Source organism: Eucalyptus grandis, chromosome 5, assembly GCF_016545825.1.
Source record: "Eucalyptus grandis isolate ANBG69807.140 chromosome 5, ASM1654582v1, whole genome shotgun sequence".
Classification (NCBI taxonomy): Eukaryota; Viridiplantae; Streptophyta; class Magnoliopsida; order Myrtales; family Myrtaceae; genus Eucalyptus; species Eucalyptus grandis.
The window spans coordinates 2896602-2918847 of record NC_052616.1 but is presented as its reverse complement, the minus strand read 5'-3'; the positions used below and the strand labels follow the sequence as shown (position 1 = coordinate 2918847).

General features: G+C 38.5%; 1 protein-coding gene across 1 annotated transcript; it reads left to right on the top strand.

Annotated features, from left to right (window-relative positions):
- The first annotated feature begins 7002 nt into the window (after positions 1 to 7002).
- LOC104443567 (NAC domain-containing protein 71) lies at positions 7003 to 9762 on the top strand. The gene is given in 5 exon segments (XM_010057043.2): positions 7003 to 7786; positions 8116 to 8393; positions 8573 to 8710; positions 8712 to 8897; positions 9024 to 9762. Coding segments are annotated over 5 exon segments (1041 nt in total). The 5' UTR covers positions 7003 to 7629; the 3' UTR covers positions 9306 to 9762.
- The last annotated feature ends 12484 nt before the right edge of the window (positions 9763 to 22246 follow it).

Genomic DNA, 22246 nt, shown 5'->3' with positions numbered 1-22246 from the left:
TTTCTAGCCTTCCCATGGCAGATAAGCCACTAAGGCATTCTACCCGAATTGAGTTTGCTACCATCCGCTAAAATTTATCCTTTATAATGCATTTACCCCACTGAACCTCGGGTTTTTAATTTATTTGCCCTTAATTTTATTAGTCATTTGAGAAAAAAAACTAATTGATAGGAAGATCAGTTCACAAAAGTTGTGAGGAGGAAATCAATTTGAGCCACATGGAAAAATAAATAAATAAATCAGAGAGTTTATGCGAAAATTTCAGTTATAGCCACATACGTATTTTTTTGGTTCTCACCAAAAATTACAGATTTTCTAAAGTGCATGCAAAAAACAACGTTGACATTGTCTAAAGATTTATTAATTCAATTCAAGCGAATGTTGATTTTATTTGCAGCAATTTAGCTTGTATAACTAAAAATTCAATTGGAGTCACCAAATTAAGTTTTTGTGCGAAATCAAATCAGTCCTGACTTATTTATGCCATCATATTATCTTGTATCTTTTATGGCGACCATGGGCGGAGAGGGCTAGTGGAGATCACCATCTTCAATCCCCCTAGATCTACACTATACTATACTCAGCGAATTTTTCGAGGCACCTTTTATCCAAGTATATCTCATCCATAGGTTTCCGTCCCTTCCCCAAAACTCAAATTGCTCCGTAGACCCTTGTTGCGTTCTTCTCTCCCCCGCCATACATTCAGTCTCAATAAACATATGAACGAGATGGAAAACCATGCGTTTGACGAGACGCCCTTGTTTCATGCGATTAGACCTCGCAACTGCTAAGGGGAAATGATTACAAACTACACCTAAAAAAGCAAAGCAGCAAAGGGAGAATTGTTCGTGGCCACTTTTAGGCACCCATCAACCTGCTCCTCCTTCCTCTTTTTGTTCTACACATATCCAGATCGCTTGGATCCTGTCCTCTTTCCCTGCATGATTCTCGTGTCCCTTTGCTCGTTCGTGTCAAACGGGAACTCATCATAATCAGATATTTAGATACCCGATTTCCCACCTCACATTAACTTTCTCCGCGCAGTTCGATTATCCCGTGGTCCACCGGACGTCCTTGTCAAGAAACCTCTAGTGGCGGACGAAGATAGTCGCACACAACGTTTAGCTCGTTCGAGGTGTCCCGTGATTGTATAGCGGCGCGCACCGAAAACCAACCTGGGAAAACAATGTTGAGAGGATAAATTTGCTATATCTAACTTCAAGGGGGCAATTATAATGGTTTCATATGATTTTTTTTTATTGGACTATGATATCTATTTCATACAAATCGTACCCCCTTGTCAAGCGGCTGTCCGCCATTGATTGATTAGATGAACGGGTGAAGGTGATGGTCAATTCGTGCGGAAAAGAAGCGACTATTATTAGATGGTAGAGATGATGTGAATCGAGAAATTAGAATTGATGGGAAGCGTGGAGATGACTGCAATGCGAGGCGATCCAACTTTTGTGTTCCTTGTCCCTTAGCGCCAACAGTGGCTGGAGGCTGTCTTTACAGTGCTTTTCCAAGTCACCATGATTACATCTCAAAGCTAAGAATATGCAAAACGAGTAAAGATGAGATGCTTGCACTTTCTTTTTACGGGGGTCAGTCCACAAGACCATAATTTGGCATATTGTAGCCCCAATTGAACAGGGTCTTCTTTTTCGCAAAACCAGCATTTAACCCTTGGACGCGGGAAAAGCAGCTTCTTCACCCTACTTTTTTTTCCCCTCCAGCCCTTCCTGTAAATAGACTTTCGCGGAGTATCTTTCACGTCATTCGAGCTCCTTTTTTCGTTATTCGCATCGTAATTGGGTACGGATTAATCATTATTCGAAGCTCGTCAAATATGGGGCATCATATGTATTACCGATGTGACTATTCTAAGGATTTTGACGGGTCTATTATCTTGAATCTACGATACTTCTTTTTCTCGGTCTTTCGATAATTCTATGAGTAACTATCAATCAATTTAGATATATCGAGTCAAAAGCAAATAAATTGGCATGATTGAAAAATGGACATATACTAAGCACAATCACACAAGACCTTCTTTCGGTGGATAAATTGTATTGTACGTTGTGACTATGTGAAAAGAGCTAATCGAGATGGCGATGCCGAAGAGAGGGAAGAAACACGACGATGTGGGAATAGTAGGATACAGAGCATTTGACACGTTAGTCGTTTTATTTTTCCAGGTTGGCTATATGTCAGAAAGCAATGGGAGCTGGATCAGTTCTCGTGTTACTTGCAATCATACTGTCCGGAAATTTCTTTGTCAAAGAGCAGAAATAGTGCAGAAACTAAACAGTAAGTCAACTCAAGAGCCAGTGATCGTTCGTCTTCGACCCAGGCTGATCGGCTCACCATGTGTGTTTGACTTGCGCCCCTTGCTTGTAGGGAGACACAATGAGCATTATATGCACCAAAGCGGCAATTTTTACCGAAGAACAAAAGTGACCGAAAGCAGGGCGCAAAACAGCGACAACTGTAAGCTTCTTTAGTCTTCCTATTTTCCAAGAAAACCCCATCATTACAAACTTGTTTCTTCCACGTCATTATTCACTCATTCAAACTTAGACTACTCCATCTATTTTGTGATACCAATAAAGTAATGTGTAGCATAAGCTCGTATAATTGCCAACATGACAGACGTAAGAAGTCATCGTCACAATTTAAAATATTCTAGATAGTCCACGTTTGTTTTAAGTAGAGTCCAATAAAGATTGATCAGGTCTTAAAATGTGATTGGCTTGATATATCTAAAGAAGTCTAGGCTCGTTTACTAACTAGTTTCACACTTTAATCTGGTCTTTAAGCTTTCTAAGTCATTTTGTAAGCTACCTCATCACTTGGGATTATGACTCCGATTCTTAATGACACTTGTCTTGTTTTACATCCTCCCCTTCCGCACTTTTTCAAAAGGCCCTTTGATTGTAATCCTGCAATAAATCTAGTTTAAAAAAAACAACACATTTTTCAAATGTTAAATGCATGAACTGTTCTTTGTACTTAGCTAACTTTAAGAGAAAATAAACCTCAAATCAGATGAGGAAAAACAGTAAAAGAAGAGCAATAATTGCCATAATCAAGAAAAGCTGCGAAATACTCCATTGCCATTTTAGTCAGCATTGGTTGATCAATTTTTCTTCTAGTGCGTCAAAACAGGCAATATGGACATGATTTGAAGAAGAGTAATCTGGACATGATTTGAAGACAAAAGCTTAATTAGAGAGATTTACTTGCTGTTTTTGACCAGAATCATTGGATTGCACGTAAGTGATTGTAAACGATGTTAATGTTAGATTCTATCCATTATACGGGCAAGAGACAAAACACTACTTCTACATATAGCATCAGGGTCTTACACACGATCTCTGTCTCCCTATTCTTTTGCTCTGGTATGAACAAGAAAAAGCAATAGGAATAGTATTTAATCAGCTGAGATCACTCCTCTGCTAATTGTAGAGAGAATAGACATATAAGTCTAACCCAACACTCAAAGTCTAAAGCAAGTTTTCCGATAATTCTTTACCCCTTTCTGCTGTCCTATAATGCAAAAAGATAGGTCTAGATTTATGGCTCAACTTTATTTGTTTGGCCCAATATTTTCTTCATTAGAATAATAAACAATTTAATATACCCACTGTGAGAGAGAGAGAGAGAGAGAGAGAGAGAGAGAGAGAGAGAGAGAGATATGAGTTCCAACCATCAACCTATAAAAGGCCCAGGGGAAGGTTGTGGGTGCTTTATAGTAGTGTGAAAATATTAAAGTCCCACCACTTATCTATAGTTTCTCCAATCAAATATATCTTTAAAATTCAATCCAAGGCTAGTCCCTGTCCAAAGGACAAAAACAACATGCATTAAGTGCCACCATGACCAATCCATACACATCTTGCAATATTGTAAGTCTAACCTAAAGATAGATAAGTGGGAGAATAATCTTTCTTACCACCCTTTCCTGTTGTTGTGTTAGAAAAATCCCTAGGGTTCTGTCATGGTCCATTAACCATCTGTAAGGTTATTTGATAAGAATCAATTGCTTTCAGAGGGACCCACTTATAAAATGGGGAATTTTAGGAAGTCTACCAACTTCTCTCCGTGTGAATCCACAAAAGGGCTTTGAGCTTGCACCACTAATAAGGCGTCTTTAGTCATTCCAAAAGGTACAAAATACTGCAAGTTCGCACTTTTAGGACTCCTTTTTTTCCCACTCTGAACTCTGGATTAGATTAGGGATGACACCATCACTTTAATGAGACGAGAGAGAGAGAGAGAGAGAGAGAGAGAGAGGATAAAAGTGTTTTGTCTGACTCAGGATGATGTGGAAGGAGCTTAGACTGCAAGGACAAGATCAAAGAAACGCTCAATCAAAGCTGAGACTGCATGCACTTTCCGTTGCACTGGTGAGTCCAATTGGAACTGTGGGGTCTTTCTCCATTTCCTTCTTTCTCACCATTTTGTGGAATACCATCAAATTTAGCAGCCCAAGTGTATTAAATTCATATTTATCTGATAAAAAATGGTCTGTTAAGAAAAGTAATTCTTGATTCATCTGAAGTGTCAGATTTTTGTACTCGTTTCACAATTTGGTGGCTGAAGTCCATGACAAGCATGTGATGATTGAGCAAATTGCAGTTTCCATTTGGCCATTTACAATGCAAATGAAACCAGCGGCTTTCACAAGACTCTGCAACATATATTGATGAGGTTGGGTCACATGTCACATTCGCGTGCAAACTTTATTAGGTACTTTGTCTTTTTTATTGTCAATTTAGACAAATTTCTAATTATAATGAATCTCTAATTTTTTGCTACTGATTCTAATACAGAAACTAATATATCTCTAGTCAATTTTATGCATATTTTGTTAATAAATCTATCTTTGGTAATAAACGTTTAATCAATATACAATAATAGAATTATAACAATTCCGGTAATAATAATTTAATGATAAAGTTTATGTACATATAGATTCTATTTTGAAGTACCTTTATGAATGCTTTAAAAGAATGGTCTATGATGAGATTATGAAACAGTTTAACAGTGTATGGATCTCCATCTCATATTTAACTAATCTTTGAATATAATATTAAATAGATCAATCTTTATTTAGAAAGTAAAAGAGCCCTTCAATTAGGTAAACTTTGTAGTACATGTGAAAGGTCATGTTGCAAGATCGTGCATTTTTCATGAATCAATATGATTAAAAACATATGGACTTTGCTAGCACGAATCTTCAGACTTCAATAAGAATAACAGTTTGTTACGAGCTAAGAATTTTTGAAAAAGTGGACCCCACATTAACTTATAACTATTTATTATTTGATTTTTTATAGTCTAAAACACACTGCATAGTAAATTAAAAATTGTCATCCAATCATTTCTTAAAACATTATTAATGGCGACACTTATGATTAAATGCATAACCACATATCACTCTCATCATTTTGCAATTTAGATGCTTTTGAAAGAGTTGAATAATATATGGATACACAACATAAAAAAATATTTTCACAAACAAATGATGTCTAATAATCATTAAAAAAAAGTTAACAGCTGAGATTTGGCAAATAAAATTTATTAGAGGATTGTTACAAAGATTATACGTCGTTTTTACAAATAATTGAATATTTTAAATGAAACATTGTGTTAATTGAGGAAAAATATATCTTTTATGCATACACAACTTCCCATATTTCATCAATAATTATGACAAATTGCATGATTAGTGATGGCTCTTATGATTAAATGCATAATTATAGCTAAGACATTAAATGGCTACCATAAAGATTACAAAGAATTTCCAAAAGAAAGGAAACTGAAATATATGAATTTGGAAGATATCTTAAAAAAATCACCTCTAACTTTCTATCCAGCCATCTTACAAATCACTTGACCTTTTCCAAACCACGCCGATGGCATGAAGATGAAGATTTCGACAAATTAAGGAAAGCTACTTCAATATTTTATTCACTCATATTATTCTACAGACTCGAAATATTGCATTTGCTAATATTGTGATTCAATAAATATTGCAATTTTACGACTATTTTTTCTTTCAGTCGGAAGATGAACTTACCCGATGGACTTTGAATCCACTTTAAATAAAGCTTCATGTGAACTCTAGCGTAGAAATTGATAGATGTGAATATTTATTTCATTTTAATTTTCTGCACACTATATCTCTTGCAGAAAGTGAGATCCCCACAAACATTTAGTGTCATATAACAAATATAGTCTTAGACTCATTGCAATGCACAGACACAATGTCTGTATATAACATTTTCCTCTTCTTTTGGACTATATTCTTAAAAAATCCTTAACTTTAGGTCCAATTCCAATTCTACATTTTTTTTTGTCTCATAATAAATCCCCAACTTCCACCCTTGTTCCAAATTTGCTCGCACATCCAAACATAACCACTGATTTCTTCAATATTATTAACATAAGAAGTTTGCTATTTTTCCTTACAAGATGAGGGTGTTGATGAAAATGCAAGTTCTGATAAAGAACTTCTAATTTGTTCTGATACAGATAATTTCGACTAAAAAAGAGTTTGGGGCAAAATTGAAACTGGACCTAAAGTTTATTTTCTTTTTTTCTTTTTTTTAAAGGGAATTAGACCTCTTCTTTTTGGTATATTGGCAACTTCTTTGGCATGAGAGGCCTTGGTTCTAATAAAAATCCCAACAACATTGGGACTTATTAGTACATTGTCTTTTATTTCTTTGAATTTTCATGACAGTGCAGTGCCATTAAGACCCAAAACACCGTTTCAAGCGAGGTCAAAGTGTCCATAAGTTGGCGGGAATAACTGTTATGTGTGTGAACTGGTTCGGGATCGCGGGTCCACACGTTTTGGAATTTTCAGGGATGCTTCAGACAAGCAATCTCAACCTTTCGGTCGTGTCCTGGCGCTGTTGGCTTCCCACACATCCCAACTCCTATATATAACCCCATCCCACACTCCTCTGCTTTTACTCTTCACCTCTTTTCTCTCTCTCCCTCTCTCTCTCTCTCTGTGCTTCTTCTTGCACACACACACAAGAAAAGATCTCTTCTTTCAATAATTTGATCTTCTGGGGTCACCAAATCTTTCTTCTCTCTGCCCTCACAAAACATTCATGGATGGTTGCCTTGGCAGGCACCAATAGGTTCCAGTTCTGGAAGTTCTAGCTACTTCGGGGTGTCGGGTTTCGGGCACGTCTTTAGTACTGAAGCTAGGAACTGCTTGAGCCTTCCGGGTATCCATCGTGTTTCGATCTTGATTTGGGAATTGGGAAGATCTTGGGGGGTTTGGTTGGGTTGTAACGGCCTAATCATAAGAAATACCAGAACTTTTTTTCAAGACAATGATTCTGACCTCCAACGGGTGCATTCTGGGGAGGTCGCACTCGGTTCTTGCCAGGAAATCCGTTGTCGGGAAAAGCTTCTACTTTTGGATTTTCCAGATCTTCAATAGATACAGCATAGGCACTTAGCGGAATATTTCCGAGTCTCGTCTTTGAAACAGCTCCTCGGCTCTTGACCTTGCGCATTTTCTTCCTCTCCAGTGTTCTTTGGTATTTCACTTTGTTTGCAAAAAATAAAAAAAAAATCAGGTGGATTCTGGTGTGAGATATAATGGCTAGTGCATCCCTGCCGCCGGGATTCCGGTTCCACCCCACGGATGAAGAATTGGTTGGATATTATCTGAAAAGAAAAATTGAGGGACAAGAGTTTGAACTCGAAGTGATTCCTGTTGTCGATTTGTACAAATTCGACCCTTGGGAGCTTCCAGGTACATGCTTGTATGCAAGCACAGTGAACTCTATCATTAGCTCAAATGTTTGTGATAAGTTCTGAGGCTGAAGCTTACTTTTAAGTGTACCGAATGTGAACTGAAACTTTTTAGCTTCAAAAAGTGCCAAGTGATTCGTTTTGTAATCATCTCTTCCTTTGCGCCTCTTTTTGGACCAAACCAAACAATAATTCCACTACGATTGCAAACTTTCTTCTGATAAACTGTGCAGTGACATACGACAGAATGCCCTAGACAGAGCATCTTTCCATATTTCTTTTTATCATATCAAGAAGTCTATCTAATGGGGATGAGTTTTCATACTGCAGATAAATCATTCCTTCCTCAACGAGACATGGAGTGGTTCTTCTTCTGTCCGCGGGACAGAAAATACCCGAATGGCTCTCGAACAAATCGAGCCACTAAAGCCGGCTATTGGAAGGCTACAGGGAAAGACCGGAGGGTTGCCTGTCAGTCCTCTGTCACTGGTTATAGAAAGACCCTCGTCTTCTACCGTGGACGGGCCCCATTAGGTGATCGTACCGACTGGGTAATGCACGAATATCGCCTCTGTGATGATTCTTCCCAAGGATCGCAAAACTTTCGGGTAATATTTCTCAAGACCAAATACTACAGATGTCATCAACTCCGCTTTTGTTTGACAATCTATAGAAAAATAGATATACATGCATATCCACTATCCAAGAAGCAAGAAGAGTAATAGGTCTATTTAGTTTCTTACAGAATGGAGCCTGAGGTATTCCATGTGATTAATATTCATCTCAGGGGCCATTTGCACTGTGCCGTATTGTAAAAAGGAACGAGCTTTCTCAGAAGACAAGCGATTGCCATGGAGAACCAAAAAGCAAAATGGTTGGAAACAGTTCGAGTTATGGAGATTGTGAGACAATGGAAGTTTGCAGTGAGCCCTTTAAGCATGTCTAACAGCACTTATTCTCAAGGAAGTTACCTATGTAATGAAATTCATTATCCTAGCCATATGCCGCCTCAACATGAAGTCACACAAATGGCAGATTTGAATCCCTACTTGACAGAGACCAATCCTGCAAGCTGTTGGGTCTCCCCTGATATGATTCTTGACTCTTCAAAGGTACTAAAACTACTATATGAGCAAAAAAAATGATCTTTATTCATTGAACTCTTTCCGCATACATGTCGACCACTCCCACACGTTACTGATATTTTGCATTTCACCTTCTCATTTTACTTCTCGCAGGACTACTCACAAGGACAATACACGGTTCCTCATAACTTCCAACACCAACAGCATGAATTTCCGAGTCCCATGCATTCGTGGCAGCCATGTGATCACAAAGAAATTTCTCCCAGCTCATCGTACTCAAATTTGGCAGGGGAAGTCGAACTTCCTGATGAGCTCAATCACTTCAGCTGTGTGTCGCCATACTCGGGACATGGGGACTACATGGAGTATTATGGGGACATACCATACGGAGGTTATGATAATGCCGGCTCGTTGGGTTATCCAAAACCTTTCTGAGAAGAGGAGGGTAGTGAGAAGGATTGGACAGGTTAACTCAACCATAAATCGCAGCAACGACGGTTGCAACAAGGTGTCCTCCCCTAAGCATGACCGTCGATTGAAAGCTGTTCACATAGCTTTGCCCACCCTGTTAAAACAAAAAAGAATCTGATCCGGGACAACACCTTTTTATGTTGGTTCTTGGAGTGGGAGATAAGCTAGAGCAGCTAAAGGCCCTTCCTCGTTACTCCAAAAAATGTTCCAAGTGAAGATTTTTATTATCTGTTGTTCTTTTTCGACTTTCCGTTGTAATGTCATTTCAGTTTCCACTTTATGGGGTTAAAGCTTAGATAAGAGTACGCCTGCTGGTGGAAATCACTTTTATAGATCAAACCAGAGGTTGTGGTTTACTTTGTACTTGAAGTTCTCAGTCTCATATGGTAACTGTTAATGTTTGAAGTTCACTGTTCATTTCTTGAGGCGTAAAGGAGTGACACAATACTAAATGCTAGTGTACGTTTATGTAACAAAGAATTGCCGAATTGAACAATGAAGCTGATAAAGTACCTATTGCCTTTCAAGAATAATCCATCGTCCGGAGTTATTCAATTCAAACACATCCATTACTAGAAGCCCCTTGTTACCCTTGTAACTTTCTTGTGATGGTTTTCTGTACATTCACAAAGTAAAAGGAAGACCTTTACCTGAAAGGTTGATGTAAAGCCAGTTATAGTCTTCAGAGGAACATTCTGTCCGCATTTGAGGTCTATCCATTTCCTTTTCTTGTTCTTTTGACGATTGAACTATCTTAATACAGGATCCTAGGTACATTATCTGAATACGAGTTTCTACCTAAAGGGACATGAAATTTTCCTTTCAGGAAGATGTGCCTGAGTGAATGATATCCTCTGACCCCAGTAAAAGAGAGAGAGATATGATAAGATTTTGGTCTCATTTATCTCCAACGGGTCTAGATTCGTTCTCTTCAGGGGCGCTTTAACAGGACCAAATTTTGACTTTATGCAGAACTCATGTCATTGTCCTAAATAATCAATTAGAAGAATGAGTTTCTGTATTTGCAGTATCAAAAGAGATTATAAGTAATCTGAAGTTGCGCCTTAAAGAGTTAAAAGAGTGCCCAGTGAGGACATAAAAAATATTACCGTCCATCTTTCGGCTAGCATTTCTATATTGCTCCTTTTACAAGTTCTTTCCCAAATATACGTCTGATGCATAGATTCCCCTTCCCCTACCAACCGTGTGGCCCCTCCTCTTTTCAGAGGCTAAACTAATCGATGAATAGTTATTGAGAATCAACTTTAAGAAAATGCTCCACTACTTGGAAAATGCGATGAAGAATCAATAAAGAGAGTGGAAGGATTAGGTTTGATGCCTGTAATCCTTTGGACTATTAATGTTTCTGAATGATACTTCATCTGGTATGTCGGAAATGGTCCTCGGGATTCGTAACATCATGTCAGAAACAGGAGAGACACTAGACCAGATTAGTCAGTTAAAAAGCAGTTTACTTTAGTTGAGGATAAGAATAGTGTTTTTGATACTATTATTATAAGAGAGACAAACCAGGCTAATCGATAATATATTAAAGTTCTGACCATTCAAAATATTTCAGAATGTGGTGAATCTGTATATAATTTGGTGTATAAGAGCCCTGTCGAGACGACAATATGCCTAAAAGGTGTTGCAATAAGAAGAAAATAGCCTCAAAAACTCAGAGGGCACTATTCTGTTCCCGATGGAGGGAAATGATTCCCAACGAAGTCCGATTTTCTTCTTTCAGATGTCACAACAACTTCATCACCCACTTTATGCTCCTTGAACCGAGCTATCCTCCCTAGTTCTTCCGCTTCCTCGATAACATGATCAAGCCTAGCCACGGCCTCTGCTTGGAGAACTCAAGGTTAGCTATAACAAGTTTACTCCTCTGTGGCCTTGACACCTTCTGAATGTCATGCACTTGTTCAGGAGGTCTTGCGGTTTTTGATTCACGCAATGGAGAAGAATTGGCTTCAAAGCTTGTCGCAAGAGAGATTCTGGAGTCCTTTCTGTTTATTGAGTCTGAGAGAATCTGTGGTTGGGACTGTAGTGCGGTGTTGAGGCCCTGCAAAGCTAGATGGAGATGACTGGATATCATTTCCAGAGAAAATTGGCAGCGATTCTTCCTGCTATTAGCAAGTTCCACCAACACTTTTGATACCTCTCCAGCTAAACGGGTACACTGGTCCTTCAAGAGATCACGTAAAGATGGTGGAGTCTAGCAAGATTACATTACATAAATGAATTTATTATCGAGGAAGAAACATGATCGGACCCAATGAATAGGAAATGTTTCTTTAAATGACAAAAATGATCATAGCTGTCTAGAAGTGTGCTCCAGTTGGAGAAAAAGAGATATACAACAGGTTCTAGAGGAGATAGATTAACAATTTGAGTGTAGTCTCTGAAAACAACATGTCCATGATACGTAATAATTTGGTAGAAATTTCTGTCAAATAATCTACACTTGAGAATCTAATGTGAAAGTGAAAATTCTTTACTCTGATTGGATATGCCAGTATCGCATGAAGTATAAATGAATATCTGTAGCATTGATTTACCCAACTCCTCGAAAAAATATCTAAATTGTTGGGCTATGGACCGTTGCCGCTACAGGATACAGACCTGCGCTTGTTAAAGTCATGGCTACAGCTACTTCAGAAAACATTTCTCGAATTGATGATAGCTCCAAGAGGAATCAATTTTTCATACAAAGCCATAACCGTGGAACCAAGACGGCATAGAGCAACTCCGAAATTCACATATTGTTGCCATGGAGATTTGTTACAGTTCCCTCGGTATCTTGGCTCCCAACTTGCATATAATGCCTGCAAAATTGCAACAAGAATAGTCAAATATCAGCTTTTCGTACTCCAAGTTAAGAGTCACGAAACTAAGTGAGCATTACCATGGTTTCATCAGTGCACTTGGTCCAATACTGTGATGCAGTTTTGATTGATGGAATCCTTCGACAATTCGTCTCGGACTTCTTTTGTCTGAGCATCGTGAAAGTACTCCCCAACACAGGCTGTGAGGAACCCACTTCAATTGACTTTAAACCATTTCACAAGACTGCAAGCCGAAACCAAAAGAAGCATATCGTACCTTCTACAGATTGGGATAGTCCTTCAAGCTTAGTTAAGAGGTCATCACCTGATCAGGTTGGAAGGATGAGCAGACTCAAGAAAAGACATATTCCGCAACCAATTGCGATCATGTAAAAGCGATCTCGCATCATCTTGGTTGCATTGTCGACATGGTAGTTGGACACGAGTATCATACTGAAGGTCACAATGAATAAAGGACCCCGTAATCGTAGTTTCTTTATAAGGGGAACGAACCTCATGCAGGTAGCTGCAGCTCCTGTGACATTTACAATGCACTTCCCCTGCAGAGGGAGAAAAGAGAGAGAAGCATTGCATAGTTTGACGCACTTCGACTAACATGACTGATACTTAGAACTCACCAATGACAAAAACTGTCCATCCCATGAACACTGCTCTGGGTATAGGCCGATGTGCCCAAAGATGCTCGACAATGACCTGGGACAGTCCCGCTAACACCGTCCCGATGCCCCTGTTCAGCCCTTTACGTAGTGTTGCTCCTGTCATACGAACAATAAGTCAAGACTGATTCGATGTGTCTTATATAACTACTTAGAATTTAATTTCCGCAATCTGTCCTAGATGTATTCATCTTTCTGATCTCGGCGGTTCAGCTGCTTATAGCACCTTCTCCTTACACGAAAGTAAGAAGACACGATGAAAAAGAAGAAAATTAAACAGCAAGAGCCGAACACATGTTCATAAAAAAGAGTGAATGCCCATATCGGCAATGGTCATTTCCTTTTTATTTCCTTTGTTCTTTGCTAAGATTGAAGTAACCTGCAGTGAATTCAAGGACAATAAGAACAGTAATGACAGCCCAATTAGAAATGCCAAGGATCCAGCAAGAAGAGTATCCTCTATTAAGACCCTTGCACAAAGTTGCACCGACAAAAATAAAATGATCTGTTAGGCTAAAACAATCTCAGAGTAGCTGGAAAATTCTAGATATCATCCTGCAGAAAATCTAGCACCATGAGGCCCAAATGACTTTTTGTCCGATCTCTTTAGACAAGTGCTCCATCAAATACAACCAATCTCAAAGATGACCCGACTTTCAAAGAATGGATGATCCTCCTAGGATCTTCCTTACCCACTTTCCACATAATCCCCAGATTTTCCCTAAAAGCCTCTTGATTTTCTCAGCAGATTTTCCAGGAAGCCACTCCTTAATAGTGTTCTCCACAGCTTAGTCTGCTGCCATTGCCATATCCTTTTGCCTGCACCAACTTTAGTGAACATTGTCTGGAGTATATGATCAATTGAAGCTAAAAAGATGGATATGTGAGAATGGTTCTGATTCTCTTGGAAATTATGTGTGATTCAGTATTAGGCAATGGTATTGGAGAAACATCCCTATAAATTCTGATGAAGTCTTTGGCAGCTGATTTTCTCAGTAATATCCTTGGAAATTAGATAGCAAGTCATATTCATTCAGCTTGTCCGTAAACAGCATTGACTGACCGATGATAATCTGCACGTGCTGATTATGAGCAAAGGTTATGCTGATTATCAAGATATTGGTGTTGCGGCAGTATTTGGTGTTTCAATTGCTTATGCCACATTCTCCTCAACGAAGGTAAAAGAGCACGATGCAAAGTGAGAAAATTTAACAGCAAAAGCCTTACACATGTTCATAAAAAGAGTGAACGCCCATATCGGCAATGATCATTTCTAAGTTCATGGCTGAGATTGAAGTTACCTGCAGTGAGTTCAAGGAGGACAACAAGACAGCCCAGATGACAATTCGGCCAATCGATTGAGATGGTGACACAGCACATTTGATGGAGTGGATCACTCTTCTTGGATCTTCTTTGCCCATCTCCCACATCATAACACCCACCACTTTCCCTGAAAATCTCATAACATTCTCAGCGAAAAAAGTCTCATGACTCTCACTGAAACTCCCAGTCGTTTGTAATCATAAACTTCCTAATTGATCCACGAATCTTCTCTTCTATTTTTCTGTGAAAAGGTGAGAAGACTAACTTGGTTCCTTTTTAAACATTTGTTGCTGCACTCATTTATAGATGATGGTTAGAGTCCCGTACTTTCCTGTCACTGAAATGGAAAAGGCTCAAGATATTCAATCATCATTGACCAATTCAAAATGCAAAATTGCTTTTAATATATATATATATATTTATATATATTTGAGAATATTCAAAAGAATCAATAAAGGCTACATCTGTATTTATCCTTAAGAAGGTTATTTATGCTCAAACAATATGAATATAAGGAAGGAAATAATCTAATCCAACAAGAAAATCAACCATTTTGAAAAATAACAAAATATCAAATTATATCCCTAATATCTCCATAAATTTACTTCATGATTTTTAATGTCTACTAATCATAAGTTAACAACTATTACGACAAAACTGTTGATATTCTCCTGTATACACATCGTCCTAAATTTACATTTGGACTTAAGTCTATATGTTAGAGATAATTAGGGATTTCACTAGGATAATTTCCCTTCATATAGACATTTTGATAATTCTGTTGATTATCCGTATCTTTCAAGATTTTATGTATATTGCATGTATTTATATATACATGCAACCTACCTAAAGTCATATTGCAACCATAAATATGCAAAAGTCATGACGAGATCATACCGAATCAAATATCCTAAACGTTGAAATTTGACAGAGGGTCTGATCTTGGTGAGAGGGGCTATAAGGTAGGACCAACTCTTGGAAGGTCAATCAAACATTCACTTTAGGCGGGCCCATCTCTCAACAATTGCGATGATTAGATTAGTCGTCAGCATCAACATGACATGATTTAATTAATCTAAGACCATGTTCACTTAGGACCTAACAAGGTGCACCCAAGTCCGACCCTATGATAGGATCCGCAAATTTTGTTATTTTGCAGATTGTTAGAGATTGATAAATCTAAAAAATAAGGCAGGGTTAGGAGTGTTCAAAATTTTGCCAAGTGAAAGCATGCTGGGTTCCTCAAAATGGGTAAATTATGTTCAATACATGTCGAGATTAATTGATGTTGAGCAGATACTTCAGTTAGGCCTCGTGAAGCTTCAATCTCCATTGGTGTAAGGTCCAGAATTTTATTTTTACCCTAAAGGATAGTGGAGTGTAACGTTATTTGGGTTCCTCTGGGCACTCTTTGCTAATGAAACAGTTTCCAATATCGCCAATCTATAAATAACATGATCCCAATATATGTATCTCACCCTAGGAAGGATATGATACCAAGCCAAATCAACCATGGTCTCTCTCCTGCTTATTGATCATCTATTTATTCAGCCCCATGGGAAGGCAAATCATTGTGACAGACATCCATAGGCAGGCACTCACAAGTGATAAGAGATTTGATCATCATGTTTAAACTCTTTAAAGCACGCAACCTAGCCCAATTCATAGACTTCCTCGTGAAAGGGCTAGTAAGAACATCTAAAGGTGAGTGAATAGGTATTCTAAAAGAAATTTTTGCGGAAACGTTTATAAATAGTTTTTCTTTCGATATGGAATCTACAAAGTAATGGACTAGAGCAAGTTCAACAATTAAATAAATTTACAAATGAATAAAAGAGTTCAGAGAAGAGAAAAGAAACACAAGGTATATAGTGGTTCGGCTTAGATCAAGCCTACGTCAACACTCCTGCACTAATAGCCCACTAGCTGGAATTCACTATGAATCAAAAGAGATTTTATAATCTCACGTCCTTGACTTTGCAGTGTAGAAACTCTATTATAATCTTCCAAAGTCTCACAAGTGTTTGCTTTCTCTTTTGAGTACAAATTAAGCTCAACAAATGAAATAGCAAAGAACTGGGAAGCTTCAGACTTTGAAAATTTTCTTTTATGCACGCCCTCGAACAACTTGAGAGTCCGCCTTAAATACTCCTTCATGCCTTCACGACCGTTGGCACTTTCCAAATGAATTTTTCCAATCTACCCGTTGGACAAAATCAATTAAGGAGATCTCGAGTCGTTTGAAGATCGAGATGAAAGCCCGTCAATCATGCTCGCCTATATAATCAGGATCTTGGTTTCTATAAGAAGAACATTCTAAGTATTTTTGCCTTTCAAAAGATTTGATCATCCGAATTGATTCCAATAAAGATAATTGATCATAAGGTACTATATCCAGCCATAAGGACTTCCAAAACCATACGAATCGAATTCTTGAAGATAATCCTGTATCTGAATAAGTCTTCATTCTTCGGTCTGAAAACTATCAGTAAAGGCAGACTTTGAGATTAAAGTCTAGCGGTCTTCAAACTTTAACGGTAGAGTCTGGAGTTCTTTAGACTATAGTACTTAAGTCTACAAGTCTTCAGACTAGACTTTTGGAAATGTTTTATCAGTTTCAAAACAATAAATGAATTTTCTCTAACACCTCAATCACTAGTTTGAGCCTGGCAACTGTCTCAATTAGCAGGCCGAGGAAAGTCGCGAAAGGGAGCGCCTCCGAGAACTCTTGGCTTGTCATGGCAATTGTGCTCAACTGCAACGTCAAGACCTTCCTCTCATTCTCCCTTGATTGCTTTGAGCCCTTTTGGTCCTTGACTCTATTAAGGTAGAAGTGTTCGTCTTTACATTGGGCAATGAGACTTTGGAGGCCTTTTGTTCCTCTGGCTAGCTTGTGCATTATCATTTGAACTTAGGGAGAGCTAGATTCTCATACCGCGCTTTTCAACTGCCAATGACTATTCTTTGTTAAGACAAATGTTCCCAAAGTACTAGCGACGTTAGAATATTTGCACAATTATTGCTCAAAATCAGCACGTGCATATTATCACCAATCAGCTGTTAATGGACATGCCATATGAAAATGACTCTCTATTTGACCTCCAATAAAACCACTATATATATATATATATATATTACTGAGCAAATCAGCTACCACAAATTTCATGATGATAAAAGATCGACCATGATTCCTCCAAATTCTAATGATGTCAAACTCCTATTTTATTTGTCCATATCTTGTCAAAGTCTACATCATTCTAGTTGGCTTCCAACGTGCTTAATAGCAATAATGGATATCATCGGAGTCCTTCTTTTAAATATTATCACGAATATTTGCACATATCATCATAGATATTATATCAAAGATAATTTTGAAATCATCAAAATTCATAGGGATATTTCCCCAACGTCTTCAACAAATTTTATACACGATATCTCGATGCTATGATCATATTAAACATCAAGAGGACTATCACAACTTCATAGTTCTAATTCTTCTTTTTGTATGGAAAGAACCTCATGTTGATGGTTGTAGCTCCTATAAATATTGCAAAAAAAGAAAATGTCGTAAGCAGACTCACGATGATTTGACCATGAATTTTGGGATAGAATTTACAAAATCACTAGCGAGGGACCGAAAATTACCCATGAGAAAAATTGCGGCTCCTATGAAAACGACTCAAAACATCTTACTAGAATTAATTGTAACATACTCAATTACAAGTGCCAAGGATCTACCAAAAGAGTACCCAATCCTCTATTAAGTCTCTTGCACAAGGTTGCACTTGTCAACGAGGAAAATAAAATGATTTATTAGGCTAAAACAATCTCATTACGAGTCCGAATTAACTGGAAAATTCTAAATATCAACAGTTGTGAACTCTAGCACCATGACCACAATCATCATGGCCCAAATGGAGTTTCGGCCGATCCCAAATGGACCTTGCCAAGGTGAGCAAGTTCGATGTTTGGTTATCATTTGAACCTAAGAAGAGCCTAGTTTGGGATTTGATCGCGATGTTTAGGTCTTGCAAGGCCTCGTGAAAATGATCAAACAATATCTTGGGCGAGCATTGGCGACAGTGCCTCACACTATTAGCCAGTTCCATTAGGATCTTTTGTACCTCCTTGGTGAGTCTAATGGGTCCTTAAAAAGTGCATGGACTGCAAGCAGAGTGTCATGACCCAAACTTCGAGCGCATGCACATCCCTCAGTGGTCTATAAAAATTTTGCAACATCCTAGGAATTATTGCCGACTCATTCATTTTAACACATATGCAGAAACATAATAATAATCTCCAGATAACACAGAAATGGGATAGAAGTGTAGGATAATATTTTCACCAAGCACACTTATGATACAACAGTGTTTATATACAGAAAAGTCTAACGTAACATGGGTCTACTTCAAAAAGGAGAGCTTCTAGGCTATCTACGCTCTGAGCTCCTCATCCATGGGATCAAAGTCCCTCCCTACGACCCTGTCAGACTTTTCGATAACCATAGGACGAACTATCACCCACTATCCAGCTTAGATGGAAGATCTGTCAACATCTGGCAGAGGCTAAAGAAAAACCTAAACTTCACTTCTTGCGAACCCCTGCACCTTGCTTGACAATCTTCCATTTAGGGATCTGAAAAATTTAGCCCACAACGGGGTGAGATGTCTCAATGAGTTCACTCCCTAAATCTCGATTAGGAGAAAAGTACACCCACGTGCATTCTAATCACATCTCCTCAAAACCCACTTAACACCAATATTTCCCTAAATGTTAGTACTATTCAATTCACATATAATTGTATTGAAATCATACATCATTGGAACATTTCAACATGTGTATATGTGTATGTGTACATGTCATCACAACCACACGGGTCCCAATTACCAGACCAAATCGTTATGGTACATCCCATACTGCATCACACAATTCCGCCTCCTAATCAGATCACTCAATTTCAATCATTCATATGTCTCAATTGATTACGACCTACTAGCCACGACCAACTCAACAGTTAGTAGTCTTCCGGCACAACCGGGCATCGTCTCGCACCATCAAGCACGGCAACATCTACATCTAGACGGCATTCCGTTTAAGAGTGTCGGCCCAGCATCCATTGCAACCGGCATCCGTTGACTTAGGGCATTTTCGAAGGAACGTCGTCCATCGTCTACTCCCAAAGGCTCGTGACAGATTCTCATATCATTCATGCATTCACCTAATTTCAGCCCAAGATACCGTGCTTTACACTCAAATGCCTAAACTAAAATAGTGCCCATGGCCTATTTTCTTTATATTAAAATATATGGTAAAATAATTGGGTGTAAATGGATAACTTATCTCTTAAAGTCCCACGATTTATATAGTATTTAAAACTAGTTTTCGGTATCAAAATCCGGTACTTGGTATTTTCGAATTAATTACCGAAATTACGTCATTTGAGATAAATACCCAAAAATTAATAATCATCACTCAATTTCACTATTCGATAGTCAATTGCATAAATCAAGCATACTACTGCAATCAACACAACATTCCGGTCACCGGCTATCCCGGTATAATTTTCGAAAAATATTAAATAATTAATTAAATTATAATTAAATCATTTAAATTAATTATTTAACTAATTACCGTTTACCAAATTTAATTACTAGCTACAATCGATCACCATTTGAATCAACTATTTAAATACCTAACTAAACTAATTTATTACACTAACCTCCTAGGCTACTTTGCTAATTGAACATTTAAATTCCTAACTAAATGGCCTAACTAACTTAACTATCTAGTCTAACTATTTAGTTCTCTCCCAACTAACTTAGCTAACTAATACTTACCTAGCTAGGCTATTGGCTAATCATATTTAACTTAATCCATCACTTGATAAATGTAATTAACCCCTAATCAACACTTAGGAAATTAACTCACCTAAATTAAAAACTAATGATTTCTGGCGGCGGCGGAGCGACGACAACCAAGCTTTGGCCTCCGGGGTTCCGGAGGGGGTTCGATCGGCTCGGAACAGGACCACAAGGCCCTCAGCTCACGGTTGAGAGGCAGTCTTCTCGGTCGGTTCAGGCCGAGTAGCGGCGATGTGGAAATCGTGAGGGCAAAACAGCGGCACGGCAGTTCTGCTTGGTCAATTGGTGGGCTAAACCGACGCAACTAAGGTCTCAGCGATAGGGCAGCAACAACGGCGAAGGGGTGGTGGTCTCCGGTGAGGTTGGTGAGCTAAAATTGAAGAGGGATGAGCTAAGGAGACGCTGCAGCAACCGTGGACAGAGGTGCTGAGCTTTCGGCACAAAGATGCATGGGTCACGTCGGTTTTAGAGGGCTGCCAAACTACTAGTGGAGGTGATTGAGCAGAGATTAAAGGCCAAATAAAAAAGAAATGGAACATGAAGGGCGGCTTGGTGGAGGGTTGTGCTGGTTTAGAAACCAGCAACACCAAAACAGAGTCCCTCTCTAATTTTGGCTGCTGTTCGATTGGTTCAGCCGAAATAGGGGAAGTCGAAACACTTGAAGAAGGCCAAGACAAAAGAGTTGGTGGAAGAAAAGGGAAAGGAAAAAGGAAGGGAAAGTGAGAGGGAGAGAGGGACGATCGAGCAGGCAAGGGGGAAGGGAAACCGCACAGATGGAGGGGGAAAAGAGAGAAAAAAAAAACCATGGAGGGTCCCTCCCTTAGTTTCCACATCAAGTTGTCCATTTTCCATGGAATTTTTGGGCCATCTCACTATCAAGGGGCCTACCCCTCTTTAATGACTCAATCTTCCCCAAATGCACCTCAAATGAAGTTGAATTCCGCTTTGGCATGTAGAGCTCCGAATTTCATAGTCTTTACATTAGATTTTTCCCTTTTACACTTTGACATTTAATAACCTTAGGTAACAAAAATAAGGCCTCAATTAAATCCTTATAATTCTCATCTCCAATTTGAAGACCAAAAATCCATTTAAATTATGGCTTTTCCAATTTTTACTTAATTTGCTGCAATTTGAATTTCCCACCAAAATTTCAAGTTTGTAAAAAGGCCTTGAGAGGGTGCATCAATGTTCCTAGAATTGATTGTGACACGGTAGAACTCTTGATTTCTAAAATAAGATTAAATTTCGCGGTTAATTTTGATCTGACGCGATTTTAGCGTGACCTAAGCTACCGGGTAGTTTTTAGGGATTTTTGGTGCAATTGACTCGTGATCAATCTATCTCAAATCACAATGTACCTCTTCAACACATTGGAGACCCTCGATTACCGTGAAAATCTCAAAGTTTCAAATATGAGTACAAGGTACCAAAACGACAGAAAAATCGGTTTAGTGCTGTTCGACGAGAATTTTGTCATTAGGTGGAATCACCCACACTTAATCACACACCTCGGTCAAATCGGCCTATCTCCGATTTTTACTAGATTTTCGACTGTGCCATAATAACCCTTGCAGACTAACACAGCCGAGCAATCGATACCTGGTTGAATTCTTAAGCCCGTTGCATTAAAATTCCTTAACGACTTCCCCAAATAGACTATTTATCTCATGAGTGATCGGCTTAGATAATAGCATTATAAGCGCGTCGATAAAAAGCCCGGCTCATTCAATCAAAAACAGAAATGGAAAAATCATATTGTCACACGAGGTCTAGAAATCAACAGATTAAAGACTACTTTAATTAGTCCTCCGCCAAATGGCCTTAGATTCATGAAAATGTGTGTCTTATAAAAATCGCAACATACAATTTGCACAAACAACACCATAGTTTTGAGAAATAACAAAGAACTTGAAGCCGGTTCCATTTTAGAGAATAACAAAAAACATAGATTCTCGGCTTTTTTCTCATGAATGTGAGAAATTGAAGACAGATTATATAGTGGCATGATCGCCAGCCACTCGATGTTGGCATGCCCATTGCTCGCCGATCAACCATGTCTATCGGTGGACAATAATGATGTTAATTTTGACATCTTCGCTAATAAATGAGACATTAAAAGGATAAATGTATTTCTATACTCAAACATCCATGTAGCACATGACTGTGTAACCAAAGTGGCATAGAATAACTCCCAATTTAACATATCACTG